The sequence below is a fragment of the Lethenteron reissneri genome, chromosome 26 (genome assembly GCF_015708825.2).
Source record: "Lethenteron reissneri isolate LAM-NWPU_2019-01 chromosome 26, ASM1570882v1, whole genome shotgun sequence".
NCBI lineage: Eukaryota > Metazoa > Chordata > Hyperoartia > Petromyzontiformes > Petromyzontidae > Lethenteron > Lethenteron reissneri.
The window spans coordinates 2,551,371-2,569,527 of NC_083804.1; the positions used below are offsets into that span (position 1 = coordinate 2,551,371).

The following is an 18,157-nucleotide window of genomic DNA, read 5'->3' on the forward strand; positions in this document are numbered from 1 at the left end:
TTATGTTTAATTTTATTATTTCCCTTCTACGTGACTTTACCGAAAGAACCAAGAAGATGAATCCCTGCAGTCACGAAAGCTTTAAATCGAAAAGTGGTTTATCACGTGGAAATTTAAAGCAGAAAATAATGTAATGCGCGTTTATAAATGTGGAAGGAACACCGGGTGTGAACTCGAAGCGACCAGGATCGTGGGTCATTTGCAAGTGAACTGGAATCATCATCCATGATAATAGCAAAGATCAAACTACTGCACGAAGCAGATATAAATCAGGGAAAAAAACGTTACACAAAAGATAAAGAAGAACGCAAACAAAATATTATTTGAATTACATTGTGTTCTCTAAATTACGCGAGTGGATATCGTATCCCACTATATTTTAAAACACTGCCTCATGATCTGATACTGCATTCATATTTAACATTTACTCACAACATACGACATTTGGTTCATATTACCATTTTTAATACAACAAACACTCATGGTGTAAAACAATTGCAAAACACACCGTATATTACATCATGTACTTTTTGGTTAAATTTATCTCGGAATATATAATATACAAAAATGTAAATTGTACAAGTGTCATGCTTTCCCTTTTTCAGGTTTTTTTAAAGTTCTTGTTAAATTGGAATATACAGTAAAGCTCTATAAAACATTTTCAAGAATACCTGAAATTATGCATAAATCAGATTAACTGGCAGTATTTAACACGTAAATATAACAAACACTTTCGTTATTTATTGTCTGACCAAATCAGCCGACTTGAGCCTGATCTTGCCAGATCTCAAAAGAAGGGGTGAAACTGGATAGAGCATGGACAACCAAAACGTAGTTTGTAGGCAGATGCGGAGCAAAGCCCATTGCTGTACTGTACTTCTAAGCAGCGGTCATTTTACTTCCGTCTTCAGCAACCGGCATTGACCAGTGTGGTCAATTAACCCCCAAGGCCCACACAATGTTGGGAGGCCCTCATCCAGCAATGGACTGACAAAAGGGATGTACTGGATTCGTAATTTTACTCTCCTGAAACAATCATTTGTTCATAGGACAAGTTGTCCTTCTGTGTCCAGGTTGATGGCAGATTCCACAAGTTCTCTTGGCTCTCACTGTGGTATCCTCGCCAGCTGTTCTATTGTTTGACGTGGGTCTTGCATTGTCAGGCCGCAGTGGAGGTCTTGCAACGGAATGAGCTGCGAAAGCAAAGTCACAATTATTACTGCTTAGTCTGTCAGTAAAAAGCAACAAAGGATGAATAAAACTATTTGCTTATATGCAAACATGGTATTGTCATAGGTTATGCGTCAAAATATGAAACCTTAATATATTAATTATTTACATTACTGTACAATAAAACATTGATAGTTATTGCACAATAACTATCAATTTCACACATTTCATCAACACCAAATGCTTTAAAAAATTAAAAAATAAAACGAATGCATTATCTTCATTAGAAAACTAAATATAAATAGAATAAATTACATCCCTGTGCCAATCCAGTTGACCATGCTTTGCCACATTGGTCAGTGCGGGGTGGTGAATGGAGGAGCACAGCGCCGGTTCAGATATCCCTCACCATGGACATCAACCATGGCCAAATATCGAACTCAAGATTACTGGGTTCATATAGCAGTGTGCTCACCACCGGAACCCTAATAATTACATATCAGTAAGTGTAAAGATTAAAAAGATACAAAATTTCTATGGTGGTATTGTGTAATTCATTGTGATGTAAAAAAAATTGTGTTAATACTATATGCCACCAAAGTATTAACTAATTTATCCAATATATTTCAACTTTAGTTCATTTCAAATGGTAAATAGAACAAAATTAAGATCCGTTTTAATAATCAAGCATACAATATAAACACAAGATCCTCATTATCCATGCGAATAGTATAGCATGGCTATTACTCTATTACTAGCTTTCATTTGGGAAAAAAGACACGTGAATATACATACCTGAATTTGAGGGTTCATCAGCCATCCACAGGAAAAATCCACATTGCTCATCTCTAGGTTTGGAGCAAGTGTAAAACTGGCGACCCTTGTTCGGTCCGTCTTTTACGATAGTGCGCATTACGGCTGGATTGTTACAAGAGCACATCACTTCATCGTGGCCTCCGCGAGATACTGTGCTTGAATGAAAAGAACCTTGGTTGCTCTGTGCAGATCTGTATCCACTGTCTTGTTGATCTGCCCAAAGGAAAAAGTTGCATACACCTGACGGACACTTGTAGAACATTCGCCCCTTGTTGATGCCTTCCTTTTTGACGGTAAGGAGGGTAGCCTCAATTCCACAGTTGCAGACGACAGCATTTTCTTCGTTTCTTCCAGGAGGTATTTGTAACATGGCCATAGGTGGAGGAGGTGCCTGCTGTGGTGGCCGTTGTACGTATGCGTTTGACGGCTGGCATGTTCCCCTTTGCCGCGCAACTGAAGCGGAGGGTTGACTTTGACGGGACTGGTTGGGAGTTGTAACAGGCCGCAGGTATTTTAAATCCGCTATGTCGTTTATGACATCATCACAGCCACCAACGCATCCAACATAATCCAAAGGTGTGCAAGGAATGACAGAGTTTTTCTTGAACTTAAATTTTAACCTAAAATGAAAACACACATTTCATGAATGAATACACAATTTTTATAATTTCATTTAACGCTTCAATATCCTTGACATTGCACTAGACGACCACACAAGTTAAGCAACTGATCCCTGAATATTAGACATTGTAATACTAATGCGACAACGCAAGATCAAGTCCTCAATTCTGCTTAGTCCATGACATTCAACAGAAGGTGCTAAAAATGTTTTTTACATATTATTCACGTAAATAAACTATATGCATTGTTCAAATGTTAACTTTAATTAAATCATACCATTTACATATTTAAAACCTTAACATCACGTAATAATTTTCATGTGTAACTATGGCAATCAATGATCCATACATAAATGATTAATTACACAATTATATTATTGATTGAAAGGTAAGACATTTTGCTCCAAGAACGCAGCTTTTTTCTTATAAACAATAACTTTGCGCGTGCCAGGTTTTGGCCGGAGGAGAGTGTGCTTGCGGAATTATCATGCAAAAAAGTATTTAACGTGAAGCTTTTCTGAAAGTCAGTGGTGACCAGGATGATACCATCAACTCATTGAACTTGATTTAATCATGGGATTTCTGCCTGGATTTGAACCCAGAATTCCAGTGGTCCTTGCTCAACGCACTATCCCCCAAGCCACGTGGTCACCTCTGAGCATAATAAAAAAGTTAAGTATATAGTTCAACCATAAAAGGCACAGCGCAAAGAATACAGTACCTGCTGAACCAACGGTGGACAAATTAAATTAAGATCGATATGTAACCCACTTACCTGTGTATTGCATTTGGCTGGCAAAACTGACAGATGCTCTCATCTCTGGTTGCTTCTAAAACAAAATCAGGAAAAAAGACTGCTGCTCTACAGTTTGGAAAACCCAGGCAGGTCAACATGAACCTGTTAAAACATTGCAGGGAAGTTAGAAATCAAAGGTTATTTTGTAAATATAAACAATATGGGCTGCATTCCCCATCCCCCTTCCATCCCCCCACCCCCAGCACTCTACTGATCTTGGGCTTCGAACTCAGATCGACAGGTTTGTAGTCCAATGCACTAACCAATGGGCCATTTCTCCAACCATAAAGAATATATGTATCTATAAATGCATACTTAATACAAACAAATACATAATACAAAACACAGTAACACGAATGTGACATACATAATTCACATTCAAAACACAAAGCTATAGTTCATATACCTGTGACCAAATAACCCTGCACACACCCACATCTCACGAATATAATGTTTGTTTTAATATTGTGGTGAATGTGAAACCTCTTAAGGGCACTAAGGGCCACGTGAAATTATTGTTAAACATGCAATGTGATGCACGAATCGTGAGCATAAGAATACATTTTAATCAATGCATAGTTGCATGCCTACTATATGTACTGGCAGATAAAGGTAAAATATGTAAACTAGATGAGACTTGAAGAAAGTGATTGAAATGTGTAGAGAAATGGTCAAACGACTCCGGTGAGCAGTGAGAGTCAAAAGTTGTAACTGTAAAATATTCCAAGAAAACAAAATAACTAGGAATGCAGTAAAAGTAGGGTCCATACTTTGTTTTGCTACAAAACAAAGTTCATACCTGGATATATATTAAATATAGTATGCCAAAAGGACATTTAAATAGCAGTATCAAATATTGGTATATAGCAGCAGCAGCAGCAGCAGCGGCAAGGAAAATAAATGCAGCACTCAAGTACTCACTTGCCATCCTTGGTTTGCTTCAGCACCATGTTGCTTTTACACTGCGGGCACTTTCTCACAGGTTCTAATCTCCTGGGAATAGTTTCTTCATTCGCAATAGACTGTTGAGGCTCTCCAAGGTAACATGACAGGGCTTCATCCAACCTACAATTCAACGATAACGTTAACATGTGGTACCAGTCTGCTCCTCTTCAACACAGCACTGCCTTACCGGAGGCATAGAGGATTGAGTGGTTTATAGCCCGAGCAGTTAGACTAGATATCTGGCGAGACAAAATGTGTTCCCTTCAACTTGCGCCGACGAGCGCGGTGAAGTACAATAAAACCTTGGATTGCGAGTAACTTGGTCTGCGAGTGTTTTGCAAGACGAGCAAAAATTTTAAATAAATATTTGATAAACGAGCGAGGTCTTGCAATACGAGTAGTACGTATACGCTTTGTCTGCCGAGCGTCACGTGATCACAACTGATATACAAGTGCTTTGATATACGAGTGCTTTGGATTACAAACACGTTTCCGGAACGAATTATGCTCGCAATCCAAGGTTTTACTGTATGGCCAACTTCTCGGCAATGACTGATGAACCTAAACCATGGGCTTCAGTTCCCAGCAGCTCTGGATCAGCTGGGTTGGTAAACGGAGCAAGGGGGTGCTAAAACATTACTGGGTATGAACACAACTCCTAGATTTGTCCATCGCTACATACAATACACAAACTGTTGTCTATTGAATAAAACCACATGTTTAACTGGAGCCAACTTGGCTTGGCAAGGAGCTGGCAGTTTTGTGTTGCAAGTGTGAAGGGTGACACTTACTTTTCAGCATTGGAAACAGCTTCCAAAAACACCTGCTTATACTTTTGGATTTGTTGTTGCAAAACTGTGGTGTTGTTCTTTTTCCCTTCACATATTAGCTTAAGGTCAGCTTCCAGCTCGGCACGAAGGTCTGGCTTGGACATTTCATACCCCATTGCATCATAGCCTAGGAATGAAACGTAGAAATGTTACCATATTACAGATTGTAAATTAACCATTACATCTCATTGAATGGCCTTGAAAAATTATACCACAATTATTTAAATGGGCCTCTCTTACTCCAACACTAGGTGGTGCTTTTCTATATAAAGAGCGATTCACGTCAAAAATCACATGTGTTTCTCCATCGTGGATATGAGATGCCCACTGATATGTGACTGTAGCACGTACAAAGTCAATACAGCACAACATGAATCATGTAGAATTTGAAATCCGGACCTTCCACCAACCCCATTCCAAGTTCTCCTGGCAGAAATCTTTGTGCAGGCGTCAGCCCAACGTACATTCTGGACTTGATGGTTTCAATGTGATCTGCATGCGTGGCATCTGTACCTGTAACAATGACCATATAAAACTAAATCAGCATATGCAACTTTAATTAACACTGATTAGGTATAAGTCATGACTGTTTTTTTACTAAATTTAACCAACGTTCATATGCTTTTTCAAGGTTAGCTTAAAAACATGTTTTTAGAGAAAAGTCTTTGGCAAATATGGATATTTTAGCCCTCAATATACTTTGTTTGCTCGTCACGCATACCTTTAATCCAGCACTGTGGATGCAAGTATATTAGTCTGAGTTTAATCAGTTAAGTGTACTTAGAACTGGCACTGTACATGCGCAACTAACCAATTCCATGTTTTTCCATGAGGGAAATTAAATCAGCTTCAGACAAAAGCTGCGGGGGACTGGTTTCCCCGTCCGTCATTTCAATATTGCTGGGTTGGAATTTCACTCCTGTAGTGTAAACAGGGATGACCTAAACATGTAAAACAATAAAAATAAATTTGTGAATAACGTGTAAAAAAAAATTCAGTGATAAAATATTACTTTGAGATTCTTATTGTAGCATGAAGGGATGGGATCAGTGTTTAACCAAACTTGTTCATTGCTCCAGTCAACCTAATGTGAAATTATGTCAACTCTCTTATATGGTTGTCTAATAACATACCAAATGTGCTAATGCTTTGGCAACAAATTTTGTTATAGAAGTGATGCTGCAATGGTAGTGGTGCACAAGCACAAATAACAAAAATCTCGAACACATTCGTAAATAAGAGACTGCACGATACACTTAAAAACAACTTTACATTGGTTTTCCTGATAAAGAAATGTTTAATAGGCATACGAATAGTTACCTATTATTAGAGTAACTCTTTAATAATCAAACATGTATTACTGTATACTCATTTAAATTAAAATCAAAATGAAAAAATGTTGTCGACACAATGCATTATGGGTAACGCTGTTAGTTAAAACAGCTAGTTCTATATTATTACCTTAGCATTCCATTTGTCATAAGGATAAACATCCAGATAATTCCGAGCTGTGATCATGAGTCCATTTGCAAAAAACCTCTCTCCAGCAATTTCAATTTCCACTGTGGTTTCCTGTCCTTGTGCATCTTGGGAGCAACAGGCCAGGAAATGACGAACAATGAATTCATATAAGCGCTGATCATTCCCCTAATTGAATAAAAAAACAGACACATTAGTAGTCGAACTAGTAATGTAATTAGACATCATTATGCCACTCTTCAGATGAAACTGATGGTGCCACTGCCATGCTGAGGCATGGATGGCAGGGCTATTTGATTCAGAGGCAGCACTTTATGTTTCAAGTAGTTTCAAGTTCATTTTGTTTAACCAGGAGAGAACGCAAGATAACAGGATGAATCTTATTTGCAAGAGTGACCTGGGAGATTAAGTCTGTCAGTAGAGGGCGATTATTGCTGTTTATTAATCACAATTCAGTAATTTGCAGGATTTTTTCAACATTGGCAAAATTGGACCATGATGCCCTTTGACAATCGTATGCACTGATGGGCACATCACGTACTTACATTCAGTTCTGCAGTGTATTTAGTTGGGTGGATAGGAGGATGGGCTTGATCAGACTTTGTGCCATTTCTTGGATTTGGCCCAGCTTCAAGGAGCCTTTGGGCAAATGCACCCCAGTTTCGATCTTGTGTCTGCATCTCAACTAACGCAGCAAGGTTCATGCCTTTTGGGAAAACGTTGGTTTCTGTTCGTGGGTAGCTAATGAACCTGCAGTAAAAAATATACAGTGAATGACAATATGCAGACTATCATTTAAATTACATCCATTTAAAACAAAACATGCTTTCTCTCCTTGCAGTTGCTTCTCATTCCACTGCTGGCAAGAGGACCTCCGCAAAATGTTAACCATGGCCAGAGTCAAACTTAGGTATCGAGATTCACCAGCACGGTACAGATGTTGAGGAGTGGAGTGCTGACGTCGGGTCACACTCGCCTCGGGGGGAAATGCCGTCAAGGAAAAGTGACGTCATGCCTCCTGGGGTATTTGAGGGAAGACCCGTGACGTAGACGGGATCTTCGCGGGGAGCCAGGAGAGCGAGCGGTAGGGGAGTAGGGGGCTCTGGGATAGAGGGTTTGAGAGCCAGGCTAAGGGGCTGCTTTACCCGGCTGGCAAAGTTGGATGAACCCTCGGTCAGTGCTGTGGGAAGAGCCTGATAGCCTGGTAGGGTGTAGGGAGCTCCCAGTACCCTTTCCCTGGGGAATTAGTAATAACTCTGTGTTAACCATCGTCAATATACACAAATTATTTACCCTTTGGTATAAAGCTTTTCAGCAATCTTCATAGTTTCTTTCGCATTGATTTTCAGCTTTCGAGATGCCAGTTTCTCCATTTCCTGAATAAAATGACAATATACAAAGACACGTTCATTTCTCACAATTGTATTTTATTACAAATATATATGGTATTCATAATTGCGTTATTTTTTATATTAATGGATATACTACTCTCAGGAATAGCTGTGAATTAATTGGCATATTTACAATGCTGATTAGAAACATTTGTATAATTCCTGTATAGCAGTATAGGCATGCAAGGTAAAGCTCTCAATTTTATGAAAATGTGTAAGAAGCCTCTTCAAGTTTACAGAAGCTGCGAAGGCGAAGCGGCAGCCTCTCATTGTGAAAAATAAATGATCAGAAAAAGGCTACTGATGAAGAAAAGTCTAATTTATGCACAGGTATTTTGGGAAGCCAGTCGTATAAATCAATCAGCATGTGGGTAGAGTTGTCTCTTTATATAAGTTTGAGTCGGGACAATGAAAGCTATTTTATTCAGTGTTTTGAATTGGATAATCACAAGTTATGATTTATGCCTGTGTGAATGTTAATATATCAATTATTTTCTCTTCACGATCAGATTTTCTGATACATTTTTGTATTCTACTGTGACTTAAAAATGTATTTCCTCCCTAACCATTTCTCTCATTTCAACCTAGGACTGTTGGTGTTATGCATATTATGCTAATTTTCATCTTGTGATTTTTTTCCTGCAGTCTCAATCATCTTTTCTCATCACCTCAATTAAACCGAGGTAATGAAGATGTCTCATGTCTGTAGCAATTCTTCAGCCAAAGGCTGGGTGGTAATGTTTTCCAAAAGTGTGTTGTAATTGAGTATCAGATAACGTCACAAAATATATTACATTTCACACTTCAACAAGACCAATTAAAACACGTGTTCTTTTTCAAGTTGATGATTCTCATCCTCTGGTGGGGATACCATCATTTATAATACAGCTGTACACCAAAGGAAAAGTCTGTGTTGGCTGAAAGCGGTTCTCCTGTATCACCTGTATTCATGTAACAAACATTGCTTTAATCGTATTCTATTCATATACTGCATGTGCTCAGCTTGCAATACGTACCACTGTGTCCAAAGGCTGCGGCCTCCACTTGCTCTTCGGCTTGCACGTCACATCTAAAACTTCAGCAGTGGGATTCTAAAACGTAAGTTACAATATATGTTAGACACCGGCAAATGGATTTAAATATTTTTGTTGTTTTAAATTTAAAGGTATAAACTCTCACCTCAATACACAACTGGTAGAGAATGAGACAAGCAGTGTGGTTAAACAGTCGGTTTCTCTTCCAATGAAACTCCACCAGTCCATCCTCATTCTGGTGTGTAACTAAATGGGAAATTCACAACGTATTAACAAGGCAGAATTTACAATAACATTTATAAAAGATTATTGATTTGCTCTGGATATACACTTATGTTCTACAAAAGTTACAATTATCCTGGCCAAGTATTGTATGCTTTTTTATATTATTGAAAACACAATAAATGTGAATACTTATAGTGTGATTAAGACCTTTGTAAGGTAACCATAACTTTACAATCAAAACCTATTTAGGAAACTCCTTGGGGATAAAATAGCATATCACACCATGTTGGAGAAAAACAACGTGGTTATACCATCAATGATCTCAAGTTAATACCATATTCTCAAGATTATAAAATGTTCCACCTCAATATCAAACAAGTATTCAAATCTGATCACACACAACCTGTCAGATTAAAAGATACACTGGAACTTGTGCTTTTAAATAAAGGGGAAGTAGTGCCTTATAATACAATAAGTCTTCACAAAATAGAGTGGTTGCTGCCAGTACCATGTGTGGCTGCCTCCACCTCAGTGAAGAGATTCAGACAGATCTCCAAATCACATTTTTAGGCACCCAATTTGGGGTGGCCCAGGCCATGTTCAGATGCCAATTATCACCAATCTGCAAATCCAGGATTTGACCAGAGATAAAGAGAAGTAGAGCACACTGCTTTACCACTATAAGACTATTCCCTTGAAGGTCTAACACTGTTTTCAGTGATGAATGAAGGTGAAAGAAAGGAACTCTGTAAACCATTCCTGTGTTCTACCCTGCAAAAACAAAACATGTCTTACCCTTAATCTGATGGAAGGCTTCTGGAATGAATGCTTGAATTGATTTGAATCTTTCTACGACAAAACCAAGTGTTGGAAACTGGCAACTTCCATAGCTGACCAGTTGGTGAGCAAGAGATGCTGGAAAAATCTTTTGTAACCGTAGCGTCTGAAATCTAGTGAACGCTGCACCTATAAGACAAAAACAATACAAATGCTTACCAAAAACACAAACAAAAATGTTTCATCATTAAAACAATACAAAATGTAAATGTCAAGTGTCAGCATCTTAAAAATTGATCAATGCAAAGAACAAATGCAATATTCTTATATATCTCAAAATAATGAGCTACTTCAGAGTTGGGGCACCACAATATAGCAGTTTTCCTAACCCTGTTATTTCGATGAAGACCAAATTTAGCCCATCATGCCACTTCCATATTATCCTGCATATTATTATTTCTGTTAAGATTACTTCTTAAATGCCCCATCAGCAACAATTATCATGGTTGGCTACGTACGATGCGAAAAAAGTTCAACATACATACGTACAATATAGTAGTTTCAAATGACCATGTGATAATAATGTCAACGTCACTTACCTATACGCAGATCCAGCTCCTGACGGACATCCACAGCTTTGCTCGTGTTCGCGTCGGGCAGTGTCAGGTTTCTACATGCGTTGTGAATCGACTGTTGAGTAATCTCAGAAAATCTTGCTCGGAAAACTTGCAAGTTTGGCTTCACTGAAAAGACGACAACAGATTTTTCAAGGTTAATGATGGACGAACATTTTATAATTGTTCTTGTGCTTGACCATTCACCGAAAATTTGTGTTTGAGCTTCCACGTTGGATTTTTCTCAAGACGCACATCCATGAAGGTGAGGTGTGTCATTGTCAGTGACAACGGGTGCCAACTACTATGCGCCATGTGTCATTCTACTGAATGTGAATTTTGGCACACAAAACAATCAAACTGTCTTACAAATGATGCGAAGGGTAATTCGGCTCTACAACAGATAACGTATTTTGATAATGTCCCAACAATGTATTCAATCCGTCAATTAGTACTTGAATGCAAAGACTGAACCTAAAAGCAACCCTGCTACTTGTCTCACGCTAGGCAAAGAACGAGCAGACTGAGGAAGAGGAGTACGAAGAGTGGTCGCAGTGGTATTCGTTCCGTGGCCCAGCAGGACGCAACAAGATTTTCCCACTGGTAATCACGACTCTGAGCTGTTCAAGAGGCAGTCAAAGTTTTAACTGCCACCGGTTGATGTGTTGATCTTCTTCTCTTGTACCATTGTTTCTGAGGTGTGCCACTATTTGTGAACCCAGGTTTCAAATAAGCAGTTAAAAAGTCTATTGGGCTATGGTTGTCTACCATAAGCCTTCAACTGATAATGCATTTGTGTGGGGAGTTAAGTTTTAGTTGTTCATGCAAAGTGACTCAGATTAGCCACTACTGGAATGCAATAACTCTGTGAAAATAGACAAACTAGGACCTTTAATATCAACACGCCTTTTGCCCGTCCGAGGACGGGTGTATTGCAGTAAATCTGAAACTTGCAAGCGAAAAGCAGACCACGATGTGATATTCATTGTATTAATTCGTGTGCAATTTGTAAGGCCGCGGTGACACAGACCTACTTCATTTTAAGGTTATAATCCCTCGTTCATCATGACGTCCTTTTTACTTCTATGTCTCAATAGCGTTACAGAGATCGCGTGACGTGTGGGTTCTGCCTTTTTAGTGACGGTTGTGAGTTGACGCCGAGGAGGGGGGGAGGTGGCGCCTCGACCCCCAATGTGGAGTGTCATCAGCCGCTAATTATTATGAATAGGGGGGGGTTGGGGTGTCCATTTGCAGGACGTCACCTTATGATTATTAATGAGGGGGGCGGTTCGATGTGGAGTAACGTCACCTGCTCATGATTATTAATGAGGGGGGCGGGTGCTCCATGTGGAGTGCCGTCACCTGCTCATGATTATTAATGAGGGGGGCTGTTCGACGTGGAGTGACGTCACTTGCGCATGATTATTGAGGGAGGCTGGTCCATGTGGAGTGACGTCACGAGGGTTAAGGACAAACATTCCTGGGTGATTATAGTAGGTATGATGAGGGTAAGCTGGGTGTTCTTACATCAATTAAAATATCAAAGCATTTTCTAATCCAGTAATTTGTCTTCAGATTTGTGCTGCGATATACATACCTGCTTTGCAGACATCGATTATTTCAAAACCAATGTTCTCTCCCTCTCTGTCACAATCCGTCCAAATAATCAAAGCTTGGCATTGCCTCACTTCTCTTTCCAATGTTCTCTAATGGAAGATCACGGAATAAATACACACACACACCAGCAACATTGCTTTTGCTTACAGGTAGTAACAATTCAGTGAAATGTATTTACAACCAGAATAAAGGACGTAGGAAAAAGTCTAATTTAATGAAGACCGATGGTAAATTACAAGACAACAAACATTTCGAACAATTCTGTGGATGTAACAAATAAATGTAAGTAGAAGACAAAGTGTGCTTCAATATACAGTACATTAAAATGCAACAGTGCAAATACTAAAATGTGCTTAACAAATTTGTGTGTAAACATGTGTACATTAAGACATTCAAATGATATTGCAGGAAAAAATATCATTATTTCAGCAAATTAGCAATAACTGTATGCAAAGATTTTAACAGGTGCCACAGTTGACCAAATTGTCAAAAAGCATTTAGGAATCCCAATCAGTAATACAAATTGCAGATAAGGGAAACTATGTCTTTGGATTGCAACAATAATGATGTTATACAGTACAGTACTGGTCTTACACGTGTGTAGTGATGTGGTGCAACAGTCAGTCCCCCAGCCTACGACCCAAATTAATAACGCACACAGAGGATGGCACACTTCCTCTCAGCGCAGACACAACCCAAGGTGAGCAAGGGGCGGTCCATAAATGACGTCACACGCTTTTGGACGATCTTTGACCCCCCCCCCCTCGTCACACGGCGTCACAAAGTCAGACCCCCCTCCTAAAATATGACGTCACAAAGCTCTACCCCCCCCCCCCCCCAAAACCATATTTCCATTTTGAAAATAAAACATGCTTCAAATCGCTTTAAACTATTGTCATTATAGTGCGTATTTAATGTGTTGCTGCATTCTGATGTTGTAGAAGAAAACATTTATAAAAAAAAGTCTATTTAATTAAGTAGAACATGTTGTCTATATTTATTTAAAGTTGCTCATTTTGATGTGACGTCACATTTCTCACACCCCCCCCCCCCTCGTCACACATCGTTACAAATGTCTGACCCCCCCCCCCCAGGTGCGTGACGTAATTAATGGACGGCCCCCAAGTGCGTTCACACTTTGTACCACAGGCTTGATTTTCAATTTACACCACAGGAAAAAATAAAATTCAAGACAAACCTTGATGGTAACAAAGTCGTCTGGACAAATTTTTTCAATTTCGGCATCAAAGAGATCCACAGGGTGACAGCCTCGCCTGTTAAGTGACACAGCATGTTAAGTCCAAGTGAAACGCTCATCGCAATTGAACATTCCACGGTCGATTCGTTTGTTTTTTCAATCAAGTGCAGATTTACAAGAATCCAAACTAACATGAAATGTAATGTGACGAAAAGTAAAAATATAACTGGTGATTTTCTTTTTGCTTTCAAATATTACGAATGGAACAATCGAAGTGGTTTGCAAATTTGAACCAAAAATATATGCAACAATGAATGGTAAAAAGCTCAAAACAAGCCGTAAGACTGATTGTTTGGTTAATTATAGATTATAAAATGTACAACATTTGACTCACCAGTTTCTGAAACCTGCAATGAATTCCAACCCCAATAAATGTCCAGACACTGAGGTCATGACAACATTGACATTCTGCTGTGAAGCACAATGACAGAAATCACTCAAAAAATATATTTGTATTTAAAACTGTGCATTGTTTGAGATTGTAAACTCATATTATGTAAAAAAAATACATGTATAGTTTTATTTGAGTTATTCTAAAGATAAGTACAATTATTTCATTCGAGTGACAAAGTGAAACAACAACACTGTCCAGTTCTCTTGACGCAGCCCCTCCTCCACCCCACCAGTAATCCACAACGTTGTCGACCAGTTGCTCTTTGTGTGTGCTTCTTGGTGCAAATAATCGCATGTCATAAGCCACATCACTAATGCCATTGCCAAATAACATGCGAGAAACCACTGGTATACGGTACTTTGATCAGCAATATCTTCCACAGAGACTGTCAGGAGAAATAAGACGAGCGACTTCCTGCGTCCGGGAGATATTATTGCACAATTAGGGTTCAAGTCGCTTGTGTTTTTCAACATTTTGTTGATTAACATTCGGCGTTTTTTCGATTTAAAGCTTTCGTGACTGCAGAGATTCATCTTCTTGGTTCTTTCGGTAAAGTCACATAGAATGGATATAATAAAATAATAAAAATAAAACATAATAAAATAATTCTCACGTTTTGAACAGGTCATCTGAGGGCGGCTGCTTGCGTTGTGGCCGAAACGTCGTAAGAATTATTTTATTATGTTTTATTTTTATTATTTCCATTCTACGTGACTTTACCGAAATAACCAAGAAGAAGAATTCGGCGTTGTATTTAATAAGCACTCGTCATTCATGACACGATTTAAGGAGTCACCACACTGCCGGCAAATATCATCACACGCGATACAAGGAGAGTTACCACTCTTGTCCGTGAATTTCATTACCCTACAAGGTCATACCATACAATAATTCGAGATAGTTTTTAAAAGTCTGATTAATTCAACCACGAACCTACATAAACGGCTCACCACCGAGAGGCAGGTTCGCTCATGGCTGAGAAGTTTTTAATTTCATATATTTCATACCTGTCAAACCCATATACGGTTTAGCCGTATTCTTGTCCAGGGAAATTGAGTTTGCAGGTCCATACGGCGTACAGCTGGGGGAAAACATTAGTGTCTATTTGTTTGTGTTTCTCCCTTGTGATGGAACTTTGTAGGATGAACGTTGAGATGTATAAGGGGCACGGGGTGACCAATAATGTCTGAATTGGTCTGTAACAAGGTAGGGCACTGATAAGGGGTTGACAGGTATGTATATTTTCCACTTCAAATAAAGTTATATTGAAAATAAGGAGCATCACTGGAACTGCCCCACGGTTTGGTCCGCCTTGTTAGATATAGTACAGTATTATATTACTTATAGATGAAAAATCGCACCATAATTTGTCTCAGGATAGTGACACTTTAATATTAATACAAACACTTACCTGTCCACTAAATGAGTAGTTGTACTCGTATATCTTGTTGAACTTCGACAGGCCTTCCCTCTGAAAGGAAGAGAGTCGTAGAATCTGTATAAACATTGAGTCAACTTTATTTCACCAAGCAGGTCACCCCATCTCATTGGCGAGGGGAAAAAAAAACAAATGTAAAAACAATTTCACATCCCCCACGGAAGGGGGCAGTATTTTCGCTTTTAACTAATCAGCTGAACTTGTAGGCGATTCTTACCGACGCCAAGACTGCCGGCACAGTCCAGCCAGTAGGCTATGTTAGACCAAGTGTGTGCAATGTTCTCCCTACCACGGGATAAATAACTTTTTTGGTGCGCAGCTACCCACGAACACATGGACATTTCAAGTTACTTAGCAGGCCGCGCGCGGTGTGTGACCCGAGCACAACAACAACAGCAGCATGTTGCTGTGGTGCGTTTGGTCAATCTCGCTCTCGAGTTTGTTGCAGAGAGACATGCAAGTTCACCCACCCGCGTGAACCCGCCGCGGGACATGATGTCGGCGATGCCTTTGGCCGCGTCGTTCTTCTCGGCCACGCACAGCGCCCGCTTCACGCCGCGCTCCAGCCCGCCCGCCGGGACGTGCCCTGGCGCCCTGCCCGCCCGTGAGGCCATGAGGCAGCGTGCCCAGCAGCGGCCGTGGCCTCCTCCTCCTCGTCGTCGTCGTCGTCCTTCACGGCCAAGCAACAGCAGCAGCGGCGACGGCGACGACGGCGCGACCCGCGCTATAACGAGGCCCAGCATCCACACTGGCAACTCACAGCGCGATATAGGAATCGACCCGATGCGATTCCGTTACGCACGCGATTCCACGGCTCGATTACCACGTTGGTGCAAATGAATGAATCGTTGGAAATAAGGAATCGACGGTTCGATTTTTGTGCGGAGTGTCGACGGAATCGATTCTATGTAAACTACATTTCGAAGTCGGACGAATTGGCGGGAGATCCTTCGCGGCTATGAAAGTGTCCGGCTAACTTCAAATAATCATTATAATCCGCAATTGCTGAAGTGTAAGAGCATTTTCACAGAACGCAGTGTATTCATGTTAGCTGTGCGTGTGCAGGAATGCAGGATTCCAATGCAGAAAGAGTTGCAAGCTATTTTTTTTTTACTTAAGTAGCTTTCAGTGAAGCGGTGACTCTAACAAAGTAACTAGAAAAATCTCGATACATTAGTCAGTTACATTGTGGCCTTGTAAAGAAAATATATAAGCGATGTGTCGAACAATCGCCCTTCAAATTAAGTACGACATTTAATAAGCGTTCTAGCTTGCATCCATTGTAACAAGTGTGCTGTGGATTTCACACCTGATGATGATTGCTTGTGTTGCAGTCGAAACGTCGTGAGAATTTGTATTGTTTTATATTTATTATTTTATTATTTCCCTTCTACGTGAATTTACCGAAAGAACTAAGAATATGAATTCCTGCAGTCACGAAAGCTTTAAATCAAAATTTAAGTGTAGTGACATAGAATCGGTCACGTGGCAGCATAGCGCCGGCTGCTGGCAGGGAAGGGGATCTGCAGCTACAGCAGCCCTGACTGACAGCAGGCCACGTGATAGCCCAGGGAGGGATGTAGGGGAAAGGTCACGGAAGGGTCACGTCGAGAACCCGTTGGTAGGTTCCAGAAGGAGGCGTGGCTGTGGGCGGAGCCAGGCCACGCTGGCAGTATAAGAGGGGCCACGGGAGGGGACCTCGGGGCTGTCGTTTGGAGTGGGATCTCCGTCGTTGTTGCTGCTGGAGTCTTCATTATCGTCTCCGTCTTCACCGTCGTTAGTCAGGCAGTCTACCAGCTGTCCTGACTGGGAGCCGTAGTTACTAAGTGTTACTGTCAGGCCCTGTTAATAAACAGAGTGCCTCCTATTCTTAGTGTTTCTGAGTCAGTCACTACACTAGTGTGAGATACAAATGACAGGATGTTAAGTGAACTGCAGCTTTATATATTTTAATCAATCTACATTTGTACCGTACATGAAATCACAATTACGACGTGCATAATGTAACGTGAAATATAATTACGGAGTAAAGAAAAAAAGTGTCGCGTTAATCGTGAAACGAACCCCTGTACGGGCAGCCCTCAACTTACGTACGGGTTCCATTCCCGAGCCCTGTTCATAAGTCAGAACACAATCATGAAATGTACTGAGGGGGGGGGGGGCATCCCTCGAGCCGTGGGGATCCCTGGCTGTCGTGGCTGGGAGAGAACGCGACACAAGCGCATCTTACTGGCGGGGTAGCGCACCACCAGCGGCAACACGCGAGTTAACAACAAATACATTGGAAAAATTGTGTCGAAGACCCCACACTTGACCCGAGCTGCCCATCGTCTTACCCTTGTGGCCCTTCTGTCGTGATGTACCCATTTCGACTGCTGAGTGGACACATATTGTGGCGATTTGAGAAAGGCACCCTTCTATTCACACCGATGCAACCAATTAAACACAGTGCCTTTCACGACCATTAGGAAAGGGTGCTATATAAATCCTAAAAATAGAATGACACCGATGGCTAATTGGCACGTTTTGTTCACGTGACAAACCGTAATGATTGGCTGTGTCGGGTGGTGGTGGGCGTACGACACATTTATGTTTATGCGATCTAACCCAGACGCAACAATTACACTACCGCAGCTCCCCGAGTGGCGTGAGTAATATAGGACATAAAATGGTTACTTCGTTCCATCTCCACATATAAATACAGCGTATTTGATCAGTCCATCCACCTATTGGCTTTCCAGACCAATGGTATC

General features: G+C 40.5%; 1 protein-coding gene across 2 annotated transcripts; it reads right to left on the minus strand.

Annotated features, from left to right (window-relative positions):
* Positions 1 to 398: 398 nt before the first annotated feature.
* On the minus strand, positions 399 to 16,179 carry TOP3A (DNA topoisomerase III alpha). Of its 2 annotated transcripts, none has more exons than XM_061559754.1 (19): positions 15,875 to 16,179; positions 15,378 to 15,437; positions 13,907 to 13,980; positions 13,513 to 13,588; positions 12,295 to 12,403; positions 10,683 to 10,826; positions 10,102 to 10,272; positions 9,227 to 9,327; positions 9,064 to 9,138; positions 7,950 to 8,032; positions 7,202 to 7,406; positions 6,639 to 6,824; positions 5,989 to 6,118; positions 5,577 to 5,690; positions 5,139 to 5,304; positions 4,324 to 4,467; positions 3,382 to 3,504; positions 1,966 to 2,606; positions 399 to 1,193 (listed from the first exon to the last, which is right to left on the minus strand). In XM_061559754.1, the coding sequence occupies exons 1-19, from the start codon at positions 16,145 to 16,147 to the stop codon at positions 1,036 to 1,038; spliced, it is 3,033 nt and encodes a 1,010-aa protein (XP_061415738.1). In that variant the 5' UTR covers positions 16,148 to 16,179; the 3' UTR covers positions 399 to 1,035. The 2 variants fall into 2 exon arrangements, with proteins under 2 accessions (XP_061415738.1, XP_061415737.1); XM_061559753.1 differs by having other exon boundaries at positions 13,907 to 13,983.
* Positions 16,180 to 18,157: the final 1,978 nt, after the last annotated feature.

Bases quoted from the DNA above. Each gene is read 5' to 3' on its own strand.
- TOP3A (XM_061559753.1), bottom strand. From the start codon at position 16,147: ATGCTGGGCCTCGTTATAGCGCGGGTCGCGCCGTCGTCGCCGTCGCCG. The intron at 4,468-5,138 runs GTAAGTGTCACC...GTTGAATTGTAG, and splicing joins GCTGTTTCCAATGCTGAAAA to GTTGGATGAAGCCCTGTCAT. The intron at 1,194-1,965 runs GTATGTATATTC...TTGCTTTCGCAG, and splicing joins TGATGAACCCTCAAATTCAG to CTCATTCCGTTGCAAGACCT.